The sequence below is a fragment of the Aptenodytes patagonicus genome, chromosome 2 (assembly GCF_965638725.1).
Source record: "Aptenodytes patagonicus chromosome 2, bAptPat1.pri.cur, whole genome shotgun sequence".
In the NCBI taxonomy this organism is placed as follows: Eukaryota; Metazoa; Chordata; class Aves; order Sphenisciformes; family Spheniscidae; genus Aptenodytes; species Aptenodytes patagonicus.
The window spans coordinates 22,414,357-22,429,245 of record NC_134950.1 but is presented as its reverse complement, the minus strand read 5'-3'; the positions used below and the strand labels follow the sequence as shown (position 1 = coordinate 22,429,245).

Here is a 14,889-nt window from a genome sequence, read left to right as displayed (position 1 = left end):
AATGTTAATGCTAATAATGTGCTCAGTGAACAATCTTATATGCTTGTCTGGAAATGTTGAGGGAAGGACTTATCAAAACTTGTGGTTTGGTGAAACACTAAGATTTGGTGTAGAAGACCTGCTTTTCAGTGAAGATCATTTAGCCTGACTGTTCCCAGAGTGGTACTTTGACAACCTGAGGGTCTAAAAACTTCAGCCAAATAAGCAGTGTCAGACGTTCACTGTGATTGCTGGAGAATTCACATAGTCCTACAATAAATTATGCTATTTGCATATGTACTGAGATCGGGATCCCATAAAGAAGGATTTTCTCTAGTGTCCTGGGAATATATGCATTTCTTGAATCCTTGTGTGTCATAAATAATTTTCAGTTTAAACAGATAGTTTTACATGTACAGAACAAGGTCTCTTGGAATTAAAATCCCTCCTTTTTGGGGACTGGAAAGGCATCAAAATGGAAATTTAGCATCTGGTCAGAGTTCTGCAATGGTAGCAGAATCCATTTAGCAATTAAAAAAACAATTTTTTTTTTTTAATTGGTGTCACACCTCTGAAACGGAAATAAAAGTATTTCGTAGTGTCCAGAGAGATGGTGGAACATCCTACTGGAGACTTCCAGAACTCAATTGGACAAGGCCGTAAGCAATGCAATGTAAGCTGGCCAAGCCTGAAACAGGCGTTGCACCAGATGACCTCCAAAAAACCCTTCCCAACCTAAACGTCATCACCAGGGGACTGGTGAAAGGCAGACAGCACATCTTATGACTGTTTGCCTTCACTAAGTAAAATATTTATAATATATTAACAACATATAGAAGTCTGGTTCTTTTACTTTTTTTTGGAGGTTTCAAAAGAATATTAAGTTAAACTTAATATCTTAGTTTCTTGTGTCTGAAGCTCTTTTTGTATCCTTCAATAACAACTCTTGTATATGATGAAACAGAAGATGTTATTACATTAATTCTACATTAATTTGGCACATTACAACAATGTGAAAAAAATCTCCAGAATGAAGACAAGGTGTGTCTAGCAAGTTTGTCTCTCTTTTTCAAAGCACATCTTAGAACACTTACTGTGCTGTTACATATTAGGCTGATTTAATTTTCTGGGGCTGCAAAATCTGAGCAGTTCAAGTCCTCCCACCTTTTGTTCATTTCTGTGATGCCTCTATGTATAGAATTAGTGAGTACAATATGAAGTACTTTATTGCATGCCCCCAAAAATTGTTAGTGTGAGAAATAACGAGAGATTTTGAATTACAAGGTGGTTTGTTGTTTGTATAAATACACATCTACACATCTAAGCTTTCTTATCTTTATGATTGCCAAGTTGCTATAAATACATATATTTGAAGACAATACTTACATGTTATTCTCCAAAGGTAGTTTAAAAGAACCACCTATACTTACCACTTACTTCTGTTATCTTTTTAATATATTCTGAATTGTAGCGTTCCTGACAAAGAGCAGACTGTCAGCCCTGAAGACTGAACTCCTATATTTACAGATAGCCAGTAGCAAAGTGTGAGCTTCCTGCAAAGCCCCATATGCCATTTTTTAGGAACCAGGTTTCAGAGACGGTAGTTTAGTTTCTACATGTATTTGTCTCTCAATATCTTTGAGTGGGCATTGTGTTGTGGTATAGACTGATCTAAGCCAGCTGTCCACCTTCTCTTGCCCAGTCCTCTGATCCATACAATCTGTTAACTTCCTAGTGATGAAGGATCATTACCATGCTTTTTCCTTAGTATTTTTTGAAAGACATCTTCTTAGAAACTGGAACTAATATAGAACATAGGATTATGACTTACTAGGTCTTTCAGCTAATTATATTTCAGATGTTCATAAACTGACTGGTTTTTATCCAATGAGTATATTTTAAGCTTTTTCTTATGTGAAATGTGAGGTAATGAGTAGGTCTATTTTACTTATTGTGCTGAACTTTTGAAGTGATTTTTTAAAATGGCTTCCTTTTCGCTAACATTTGACATAAAATCAGCCATATGTTAAGAATTCCAGACAGCATTAACTAGAATTACAGACAAACCAAAGTTCTTTTTATATTACCTCTGAAAAGAGATTGTAAACAGAAAATTAAAGATAATTTTAAAAAAGATTTGGCAATTCCTGTTGTTGGTTAGGCCACAATATTATTGTTCCATCTCACATTAGGTAAGAGGCTTACTACAGATTACACTGAAAATTGAATGTGGTTTGAATGTTGTGTTCATAGTTGTTAGGATCAATGGGATGGAAGTTATTGTTAGTATTACTATTCATTGAGAACTGATACAGAAATCAAGCAGGGTTTATACCATGGGACTGCAAATCAAAAATTACTGTCTCTCCATGTAGCCAAGAATACAGAGATAACAGACATCAAATTGGATCTGAGACATTCTTATTCAGTCTTTTACAGTTATGTCCATGTAATGTGTGCATTTGTGCAGTGTGAGCTGGTACAGTTTAGTTGATAAAAAATACTGGGTTATTGTGTATTTTGAAGAACAACAATTGTTTTTAGTTCTATATTGACTCTGAATTTGTTTTAGAAGCAGGTTTTATTTTACTTCAAGTATTTTAAGAATTTCCTAATTACTTAGGATTAAAAAGCAACTGACACTGGTTTTCTAAGTCAGATTTTACAGCTTTAAAACCAAGCTGTCTGAATTATTGATCTGCAGACCACAGAGAGTGGGTGTACAATGTAGATAACAGCTAAATGCCAACACAAGGGAAGAAATGTGAAAATAACAGTAAAAACAGACATTTTCAGGTCTCTAGTTACAACATAGTTATGTACAGCAGTGGAAGGAGAGCTTTTAATTGCCAAGAGAATGCACAATATAGTTTGAAAAAGAAAAATGAAGTTTTATATTTTGAGCATCCTCAGTAAAGGGAAAAGTAGTAAATCTATGTGAGATAAACTCTGCTGAAAACAAGGTCTAAGAGATTTAGAAATGACAGTGTTTGAAAATCAACATATAGAAGTCCAAAATGGTGGATCAAATTGTATTTTTGCAAGAACTGAACACCAGAAAAATGAGTCAGGATCAAAATAATTGTAAATAAAAAGACTGTGAAGTAGCTTTCTTTTAAAGCGAATTTGACTTTCATTACTTTTAGAATTAAAGTAATCGATGACTCCATTCACTGAGTTTCATGATTCTTAAGGCATATGAAAAAAATCTGGAGGGAGAGAAATTATAGTAATGAGTATTTAAACTGTGGGGACAAAAATTGACTATAGTTATGTTCTACAAAAATATCTGCATATAGTGTGCAAAAAGCTATATATAACATTCCTTTTCCAAATTTTAATTAATTCAGATGGGAACAAAAAAATTCTATAATGCATAAGCAAGGTTTTGAATCACATGAAAAGTTTTTGTCATCTTCTTTTGTCAGCTTTGTACATTTTCCTGAGTCAGATTATATTTTCTGGGGCAATGCTGAGCCTTTAACATGCTAAAAATTATTACATCTGACTGAAAAATAAATTGATAGGCTGAATTCACAAATAAAGGACCACATTGCTTATTAATTTTTGAAAAACATTTTTAGATGGACTTGTCATTGCTGGGTGCTGAGGGGTTTTTTTGAAAGTTCTGTGGCTGTACCATCAAATCAAAGATGAGTTGAATGTTACAACTGTTAATTCAAGCCCTCTCTTCCATTATTTAAATCTTAAAATTTTCAAGTCTATATTGTAGAACATTAAGAGATACACTTGGTAGTACCAAAATCATTAATGTTTAATAATAATTAATTACAATATATCTGAAACTTTACCCTGTGAGATCTGAGCCCCTGCATTTCAAACCTCAGTCTTCCAATGAAAGCTATTGACTTCCCTGGAACTCTGTAGAGTCTCATTTTACTGCAGAATCAGGATCTTGCTGTCTCAGCAGTTTCCTTTTAGTTTATAGTGAATATGGTAAGTCAGTACGATAATTTTAAATCAACATCACTGAATCTTACTTGAGGGAATTATAATAATGTTGTTCACTAGTAGGTAAGCAAGTTGTACTTAATGGAAACATGCATCAGGGACTTTTTTTCAAATTATAATATGGAGCATTTTATGGTCAGTGGCACAGACTATATATTATAAGAATTTTACCCTAGAGAGCAAGAATAACACTTATTTTTCTCTGTCATGCTTCTTCCTTAATTTTTCTCTTTCTTTTATGGAGCACAGGCCTTGGGCATGTTATCTTTGTTTGCATGCATTGATGTTTTGTTCATAGAATATGGATATTTACACCAGTATTGTATTTATTATACACCTATAATTTATTTATTATATTTATTGTACATCTATGCTTTATTAAATACTTTAACTAAAAGGTATTTAACATGATACAGGGTTGTCTGAAAAGGCCTTAAACTATCAAAATATTTTTCTTTTTCCTAATAAAAGAAACTTACTTAAGATATTAATTCTGTGCTGTTTGAAAATTTTAAAATCAACTTTATTAAATTGTAACTAAACTACAAAAATACTTAAAATCCTGTTTTGAAGCAGTTTAAGGGAATTTGATTATTTATAATACTGTTGCTCTGGTTACTTGATAGAATCATGTTATTAAACTACTCTTCTGTCATGTAAAGATGACAGAAAAACAATGTTCTTTGTTGAAATAACTCGGTGGATAGGGTAAAGTAACCTTGCTAGGCAGTCAATAAATAGCAAGTCAGGTCACATTTAAAAAGATTCTAAAAGACATAGGTCCATACAGTAGCTTCCTTTTCTGGCTAAAGGTAGTGTGTATTTTTTTTTTAATTGTTGAAGCATAATAAACTATCATATAATAGTGTGATGGTTCTGATGAAGTTTTCAGATGGGTTTAATACTATTCTGACTTTTTTCTTTCTGTGTTTTAACAATACAGAAACAAACATGGCTTCCTTAGTCCTCACTTCCATTATAATCCCAGTATTTTTATATTCTCGTGCTCTTCAAGAAGCTTTACCCTTTTACAGATCTTTCCAGAAGCTAAATTCAGAAAGTCCATCTTTTTAATTATATAAATAATTTCTAGACTGTGTTAATTGATTTTTTTTTTTTTTTGGATGGTACTCTTAAACCGTTGGTGACTTTCTGATGTTGCTGGAGTAAATTAGAAAACTTCATCATACTCCATTTTTCATAATTTAGTAGCCAAAGAAGAGTCAGTTTTTCATGAAATTCATAACTGGAAGAGATTAGTACTAAGGAATACAAATATTAGAGAAGTTATGCACTAAAGCTCACATCTAAAAGATTGTAAATGATGCTGAAAAAACCTCCTATTATTCACTTTGGAATTCTATAGCCTAATGGAATTCTGGAGCTGGGCCATAAAAATTAATTGTGTTTATCAAGAAAACCAATTTGAAAATATAGAGAGTTAGAAATTGTAAGTAGTAGATGATTTAGTGATATGGTCTATATATTAAAATAGTTAGTACCTGGATGTCAGAAAAAGTGTGACTTGCCAGGAGGGACCTAGTCATCCGGTGAATTCTTAACAGCACTAGTTGGCAAGAAACTGAAATTTTCATTTTTCCTCTAACACTATCATATCTTGTCATCTGAGGTGCATCATTTACTCATGGACTGTCACTCTTTAGTATTTAAGATGATGTCTGTGAGCTGTTCAACTGTAAGGAATAAAAACATTCATAATTTCTTGCTAATGGCAAGGTACTGTTCATGTTATTCTGACTTCCTGGCTTCTTTGTATTACCTTATGGAAGTCACATTTACAAAATCTGCAAACGCAAAGTAACATTTCACATTTCCATAATTGTCCAGGTGTTTGCCTACTATTATATTGTCAAGTTTAGAGAAACTGGTATGGTTGTATGGAAAGCTAAAATACATAAACCAGCCAGACAAGGAATAAAACAATAAATCAGATATTGCAAGTATTTAATCGTTGTGCTCCCATCAGGACTCTTAAAGTCACTGGTAACAATGATATGTAGATAAGGTATTCATGTATGTACATATTTAACAAATCAAGACCTAGCTGGAGACAGAGGATTGACTGGAACATCACTTCTGCATCTGTTAAATTTAAAGTAGGATTCATAGCTACATCTCAGGAAAGTTCTGCTAATAACTTCCTGCTGAGGTGCCAACAGCAGTGTGCAGTAACTTTAAGGGTAACAGCTCATATTGTATGCCTAGTTGGATATACATTTTGCCCTTAAAAAGTTAAACACTTGCTTATAGTAAATGTGCAGTCGTATTTCAGAATCGGAAATGACGGTAGTAGCTCTACTAGTCCTCTGTGACTACTGAGTATAAATGTTGATCCAGAAGTGACTGGCATTTTTGTGGTTTAATTTCTCCTAGCTACTTGAGTTTTATTGTTTTGAATGAATGTGGCCTACAATATCAAATTCTTCAGTCTCCAGAAGCAATTATAATGAAGTTTAAGGTTCTCACCATCCCTGTTACATGTATTGATTCATGTATTTTTCCCTGACACTACTTCATTTCAATATTTGTTTTCCAGATAAAGGCTTATATTCATATAATTCAGGTAAATTTTCAGCATGCCAGAAATGCTTATTGCTTCCATATACATGCAAAATTTAATTCGATATTTTATTGGTGTGCTTTTGCTACCTATTGTGCAGATGCGAAATTGCTTAAATGTTTCTTGGCTTTTCTTGTCTGCTTTTCAGTCATAGGTCTTTTGTGGGCTTTCTTTCTCTATTCTTAGCATCTCAGTGTTGATATTGGAGCAGTATTGTAACACTATACTTGCTTTGCCTGCCTTTATTTTAGGTAGAGCTTTGGTAGGTAAACTGTAGAGTGCTTTATTAACCATACTAGGAAAATGCTATTTTGCTTAAGCTATATTAAAAGCAACACTGTTGTATTACAGCTGTTTGAGAACTAGTGTAAGTATTTTTAGAATACAGACATGGGGTAAGTGAAGTACTGGCAAAATCAGTATTTACACTGGTACATATTTTTACAGTTTCATCTTGATTTAAATCCCCAGTTACAAATCCAGTTGCTATATCCGAGAAGTTTGCCTTAATTAAATACAAATAAATTCATAATGTACAGTTTTTACAAGCTTAAATTTTGTAGTGCATTTCATGTGGGACCTTTTGCAGTTCCTGCAGTTTTAATTATGGGAACCTCTTTGAGAATTGGTTCATCTAATTATCTTTTAGTTATGTTTAAAAAATGAAACACACATTATTAAGAAAATAGATCCAATACCATGGTGGAGAGAAACAAAAAACCCACAGGCTGTTTCTTGAGAGTAGTGCTAATAAAACCCAGTTTCCATTATGTCTACCTTTAGTCTCCCGTGTTTCTTCTATTCCATTCTTTCCTGAGATAATCCCACATTATTCTCATGTTTTATGATATCTTCACATGGGAAGAGACCATGTTTGCTGTGGCAACTGTGGACTTGTGCACGTGTGGATTAGCCACAAATTTTAGCTCGATAATGTTTCTTTTTCATTAAGGGGTTCTGATTTGTATCTCTCTCTTCTATCCAGCAACCATTTTCAAAGATCTGTAGGAATTTAATTAAATTTGGTATTTATACCCCTCTGTCAACGTAGATGAAATTGGTCAAAAACTTTAAAATAACACTATTATGTGCAGGAGGATAAAGTGACAGATTGACATGGAGACAATGGGACTGCATGAGAAATTAGCTCACACTAAGAACCCTCAGGCACAGACTGGATGAATATGAGAGAGCAAATTCTTAAGACAGTTGTTGTGAGACTGTTTTTAGGGTTGCTTTGATATCAGCTTTGAACACAGAACAATTACAGGCAACACTAAGTTACTTTAAGTGGTTGTGAAGGACTTCTGTGAGCTTCAGAGAAGGAGCTTGTAGTCATGCTTCACTAGCCTTTGTTCCCCCAAGGAGTCTGCAAAACCTTGTAAAAGCTTCCTGCATTGTAAGGGGCAGGATCCCCAGCTTGGGAGCTAAGTCTGCTTTCTTTTTCTGTTTTTTTTGTCCCACAAGAAAAACAGAGAATTCCTGAGCCATAAATCTGGCACTTCCTTCTGTATTTAAGCTGACTCACCTTAATTTTATATCTCATTCTATCCCCTGACCTAGTCCATTCTGATAACTATATTGGTTGGTCGTATAGGCTTTAGTAGAGTTTTGAACCTCATGTGTTGGTCTTCTCTTGAGGCCTATATCAGAAATATCGATGGGCAATATATGAAGCACAGAAGGTATTATATCTTGTATTGTTTCCCCTGTGTATTAATAGTAGAGTGGAGCACAGCTCTGTGCCAACTTCAGTTGTCATGTAGAAGTCAGAAGATCTTTCAGAACTCTCCACAGATTTAGGTTGCCTTGCAAAAAAATATTTATGATTGCATATTGTTTCATTCATTTAGAAGAGTTCCAGTTATTTAGAATGTTGTTATGGAGAGAAATGTGATTCTGTTGAAGTAGAATAGAATAGAATAGAATAGAATAGAATAGAATAGAATAGAACAGTTCAGTTGGAAGGGACCTAGAACGATCATCTAGTCCAACTGCCTGACCACTTCAGGGCTGACCAAAAGTCATATTATTAAGTGCATTGTCCAAATGTCTTTTAAACACTGACAGGCATGGGACATCCAAGAAGATTCTCTCAAGATTTCTTCAGTGATTTCCATATTATTTTTATTCAGAAGTTGTTAAAGCTTTCCATGGCCACCAACGCTGCAACCCATGAAAAGTTAACAAAAAAATAAGCATTTGATTCATAAAATGGAATAAAACACCTCACTTTTTTCTTTACATTATTGCTAGCCATGAAGAAAAAAAATTAAAGAAAACTAAGAATGGAAGAAACTACTGTGTTTTAAATTATTTTTCTGCCTAATAGAAAGTAAAAATGTAAATAGGAAAAATAGTAAAATAGTAAAAATTGAAATAGAAAGTACTTTTTAAATGGAAAGTGAAAATAATGGGTCTAATGTTTTTTAGGTGGGGGGGGGGGGGGGGGTTCGCCAAGCCTGCAATGAAAGCTTCCGTGCAAGTGCTGTAAACTTCCAGTTCTAGTGTGTACATGCTCTTGCAGAGTAGTTGTGCTGGGTGGGATTGTAGCTCGTGCAGCAGTGGTAGGGAAGGAGTAGGAAGGTGTGGCAGGGAAGGAGGATGCTGAGGGTTATCAAGTTCTGATGGGGAGGTTCTCTACTCTCCCCAAGGTAAGCTGTCCCTGGAAAACAGTTTTATTGATAGTTTAAGGCTATTAAACCAAAACCTGCTAAAGTGAATGAGAATATATCTTTTGATTTCACTGGGGTTGGGGTTATGCTGAATTAAGGCATGTTTTATGTGGCTTACACTAGCTAATCATACAGCATGGGGTCTATTTTGCCTTCAGTCTGTGACTGTAATAACCATTAATCCTGGTGGAAACATTCAAAGTCAATATTTACCATCTGTTACCACCCAGTTATCAGACAAAATGGCAATAATATCCCTAAGAATGTTTCATTAATAAGCTATATTCCAGTGCAATGGCAGTGTGACTTAATTAATTCCATTCCTCAGGTTTAATATGTTTCAAAGAAAAAGTTAATTATATGTAAACCATTGGCACCAATGCATTTATCTGATGCACCCGGTGTCCCGGGTGTTACATGCTTAAACTTTTTACTGAATTTTGAAGTTATGTTAGAATGGATTTAATCTTCTTGCTCTTGAAATAAATACCATATTTTATAACATATTTGTCAAACACTTTAAGATATTCATTTAATACTAAAAACCAGTTTCATTAACAATATTCCTTTGGAATAATTTGTGACAGGCTTCATTGTCACATTTCCCAGATCAACTATGAATTGTTCTTTCTCTGTTTTATGGTCAGTGGTTCAAATTACTTAGATAATGAAGTGGTATTTTGAAAATACGTGGCTAAGGTGGGACTGAAGCCTATATCTTCAAATTTACATTGCCAATAGGTTAAAAAGAAAATTACCATTTAAAATTAATGTATAGCAGATGAAATTACTCTTGCAAAAATTATAAGAAATATTAAATTAAGCTGCCAGCAATTATACTGGCATTTCAAATGCTCAGTTCAAGAAAGGATTTTGACCTGTGCACTTTCTAGTCTCTTCCATTTCTGAAGTTAATGGAATAAATTTTAAATAAATATAATCTGATTCCTTTGCAGAAGTTATATATTCCAGGCAGTACTTCTTGATACTACATATTTAATTGACATGCTTTCCTTCCTCCGTCCTTCCTGAAAACATTGATTTCCAAAGATAAAACCAAGTAATTAATTCTGGTTTAAATTTCTTCTGACTTCTTAACTAGCATTTAAATTTACATTTATAAGTAAATATGAAATATTATTTAAACATTATTATTTTTCAGTTGTTTTAAGTCTGCTAGTTAGAGTTGGCTTAAGGTAGCCTCTGCCTGAGGAGATAGAATGGATGATCTGACCTGAACGAGCTTCATATCTTGTCTTACAGAAAACATTTTCATATTTAAGGGATGTCAGCTATTATAAGAGACTCTCCTCTTTGCAGTAGCAAAGGCAGTTGGAGAAAGCCCTGAAATCTGATTCTTCCCTTGACTACTCTTTCTCTACTCCCATCCTTAAGGCAGGTCTCAATCCTGGCCTGTTCACTTTCCCCATGTCCCGGCTCTTCTCTGCAGCTTGGATGGGTACGAATCACAGAATCACAGAATAGTTTGCATTGGAAGGCACCTTTGAAGGTCATCTAGTCTGACCTCCCTGCAATGAGCAGGGACATCTTCAACTAGATCAGGTTGCTCAGAGCCCCATCCAACCTGACCTTGACTGTTTCCAGAGATGGGACATCCACAACTTCTCTGGGCAACCTGTTCCAGTGTCTCACCACCCTCATTGTAAAACATTTCTTCCTTGTCTCTAGACTAAATCTACCCTCTTTAAGTTTAAAACCATTACCCCTTCTTCTGTTGCAATGGGCTCTGCTAAAAAGTCTCTCCCCATCTTTCTTATAAGCCCCCTTTAAGTACTGAAAGGCTGCAATAAGGTGTCCCCAAAGCCTTCTCTTCTCCAGGCTGAACAACCCCAACTCTCTCAGCCTTTCTTCATAGGAGAGGTGTTCCATCCCTCTGATCATTTTTGTGACCCTCCTCTGGACCCGCTCCAACAGGTCTGCGTCTTTCTTATGCTGAGGGCTCCAGAGCTGGATGCAGTACTCCAGGTGGGGAGTGAAGAGAGAGGTGTGTATATAAAAAGAGAAGAGGGACTCTAGACCCTGGAAGGTGATTTGGAGTTGAGGTATTAGGAGATTCTGGAAAAGGTAGATGCAGTTTGAGGGAACAGAGAGAGAAAGATCCCTGTCTTTTATACCTGTGGTCCATTGAAGCTTCTTAGTCTCTCTTTTCTGCCAGATGTATCCTGTGACTACTACAACATATAATTTTATAATTTTAGCTATGCAACTGGGAAGTCTAGAGCCCACTGTGACAACAACTGGCTATTTTCATCCTCAAAGATGCAAATCTTTTCTCTAGAATACAGAATATAATATTCTGTATATTCCTTCACTCCTGCCCTCATCTTCTAGGTTTTCTCGAGTGCTAATTGTGATCCCTTGCTTGCTGTTTCTTGTTTTAGAGAAAGGCTTTACTTCTTGTTATTCCTTGAATTCAAAGACACCTTTCCCCCTCCCCATTGTAGCATGGCTATTTCTAAACTTTTATAATAAATGGAACTAATAATTCTACCATGTAAGAATTGGAGGGCATAGGAAACCAAAGCATGGCTTTCCTTGTACTAATTTTAATTTCCTATTTGTGAGGAAACCCCCAACCTTTACTGCAATTAAATAACAATAATTAACATTGCTCTACTGGAATTGCATAATGTAATGGCAGGCTAGATTGTGTTTTCTAAGGATTAACACATATCACACTTATACCACTTTCTAGTTGAATAATTTTTAACAGAGCAATTTTTGTCCCAAAAGAAATAGTCTGCAGTCTAGTTTATAAATTCATGCACCCACATCTTGATTGCTGCAATCAGTTCTGACTTCTCATAAAAGGCACAGAAGAACTAGAAAACATACAAACAAATAGAGCAGGAACAATCAGAAGTACGGAACGGTTTGCATATGCAAAGGAACTAAACAATGATATTTCAGCTCAAAAGAAGAGATGACTGCAGGAGAATACAGAATGCTGATTCACGTTTCTCAGAATGCAAAAGCTTGGAGGGCATTGTCTGAAATAATGTAATAGAAATAAAACAGAGGGAAGTCTATTTCACACAATGCAAAATTAAACTGCAGAACTTATTGACATAGCATGTTATAGAGGCCAAGAGAATACTGTGACTCAAAAAGGAATTATATGAATTTGTGGAGAATGGGTTGATTAATGACTTACAGTAAACATGGCTTAGGAGAAGTCTCAGTTGCCAGGACCGCTGCCTGCTGAAAGCTAGAAGGGTGCAACACAGAAAACTTTTTCCATACAGATCTTGTAAGCACACTCTTTCCGCTAAAAAAGGACCTTCCGCTATCCCCTGGTGGGTAGACAGATGTTAGACAGTCTGACAAATGACAGCAGTTCTTATGGTTCAAATAATTTCTAAAGTTTCTTTAAACTGAAAACTTTTTATTTTTGTCAAAAATCCTCTTAGCACTTGTTCTCCCAGTTTTCTATTGGGAAAGGAGGGTAGGGATCCTTCTGTGCCAGTCACCCAGATAGGGCATTAATCCTGCTTTGTCCTGGGCTTCTTTAGGTTTACTCCCAGTTTTTACCGGTATTTTTGTGTGCGTGTTTTTCAGAATAAATCATCCTGTGCTAGGAATAAAAAAATCTTGCACATGATTGAAGGTTTAGTGACAATTAGATTAAAGCTTCTACTTTCTAGTTACCTGTTTTAGATGTCCAGAGAATTAGAACAGACATACCACCTTGCTGAAGAACAGGGATTTTCACATTTAAAACAAGTAAATGATTAATTATAATTCACATGCCAGTGCTTAATCCTGATGTCAGCAATCAAATGCTGTTTAAAAGATGCCACAGAAGACAGAAGTAAATTAAGCTAAACACAAACTGACATATATATTTGTCCTACGTGACCTACATTTTGGCTCTAATTGTGGATGTGGAATCTGCTTTTGCCAACTAAACTCTAGCTATTTTGACAGGTGTACTCTTGTAGAACATTTAATAGTTTGCTTCCTCTAAACTATCACAGAGAGATTTTGTTTTTCAGGACACACTATATGTGTGAAGCTGCCTGTTCTCCTGATAATGCTTGCTAATACCTAAAAAAATACTGCATCCATTTAATATTATTGCTATTATTAATTTTTCTGGTATTCAAAGACTTTGGGTAGGGATGGTGCCTTGTGTATGAAAACTTGGAAGATGAACAGTGTGATGCCAGTTTCTATATGGAATGAATACATATAGATATGAAGTATATGACAATATTTCATAAAAGCAATGTTGTTGAGCTGTATTTCAGCATTAATTGTGTATTACATTAAACATTTAGCTGCAAATAGTTGGTACACTAATAGATTTGCAATAGTATAATATTAATAATTTCCCTTATATGCTTATATTAATGCTTCATTGTCTAGTATGAAATCCTTACATTTATGTATTATTGGCTGAGGATAGTTTTAACTTACAGGAAGATAAATGATACATTTCTGATTTTTTTTTTTTTTTTGGCAGGGTCCAAAAGAATCAGCGACAGTGAAGTCTCTGATTATGACTGTGATGATGGAATTGGTGTTGTTTCAGGTATTACTGTCTAAATTTACTCTTCTACGTTCAGTAAAAATCTTTCATATTTATAATTTGTTGTTACGAATTTTATAATGTTTTTCTGATGAAAAATAAGTGGAACCTAACTGTGTATTTTTTCAACAGACACAAAATAAGTATTATGGGTAATGCATATTTAACCACAAAAATTACCAACAGAGGGAAAAAAATCAATGTGTGAATTTCCTTGTTGTTTTTATAAAATGATAAAAATAGCACAAAAGTGTTTTTTTATTAAATGTGAAGAAGTGTTTATTTGATTTTTTTTGACAGACATTTGGGTTTGATATATCCTTTAAAACTTCATGGTGAAATAATAACACTGCCGAAGGTCTGAAACCAGAACATTTAAGGCAGGATGGGAGACATCTTAACAGATAATCTGTTTTACTAAATACTGGAATTGGGCATTTAATGAGTATTTGAGATAAAAGTTGTCATGTGAAAGAGTATTTCTCCTCCTCTTCTAAGAGAAAGGATAATACTCTAATCATAGCCGAAAACAATAAAATCAGAGAATCATATGCTTTTGCTGACAACAACAGAGAATATATTTAGGATGCAGCCATGCCACCTTTAAACCAGTACTGATGGCTACTGGTACCAGCACACAGCTGGCTGCACAGCTCAGTGCGTACTTTGTTACCCTAGTGCTCTACTGAGATATTTAACCCACTCAGAGTAGTCTGTGTTAGACAGTTTCTGGTTCTCTTGGGTCAGGTCTAGCTAAAGTGTAGATATACAGTGATTTGTGTACCTTACTCAGCAAAGGTGGAGCAGTATATGCTGCCTGGTCTATGCAGCAGCTGTAAAGGCAGTGATCAGCTGGTCAGTCAAAATGTCTTCCTGCCATGCAGCCACCCGTCAGCGTATGTGCAGCTTTTACACCAGGTATAGTACATGCTGCTGGCAGGCTAAGGAAGGGTATATAGGAAACAGGAGTCAGAGGAATACAGCTTGAGCTAGGGATAGAAGAAAAAAAGGAGGTAAAATAGGCAATCCTGGATATTGCAAGATGGGGTGCAGCCAAGTATTGATAAATCCAAACATTTGGTGAGCTACCTAATTACTTGAGTTTGCACAGTCCTGTCTTAAAAACTGTT

The 14,889-nt window shown here is 35.0% G+C and overlaps 1 protein-coding gene across 41 annotated transcripts in view; it reads left to right on the top strand.

The window, feature by feature from the left end:
* The window catches only part of RIMS2 (regulating synaptic membrane exocytosis 2), a 515,547-nt gene that overhangs the window by 306,358 nt on the left and 194,300 nt on the right, over positions 1–14,889 (top strand). For 27 of the 41 annotated variants that reach the window (XM_076329298.1, XM_076329297.1, XM_076329296.1 and 24 more), the window contains one exon: positions 13,694–13,762. In XM_076329298.1, coding sequence (XP_076185413.1) covers positions 13,694–13,762 — 69 coding nt within the window. Of the gene's footprint in view, positions 1–6,508; positions 6,536–13,693; positions 13,763–14,889 lie in introns of all 41 variants that reach the window. The other 14 variants (XM_076329271.1, XM_076329285.1, XM_076329287.1 and 11 more) reach the window with 1 other exon arrangement.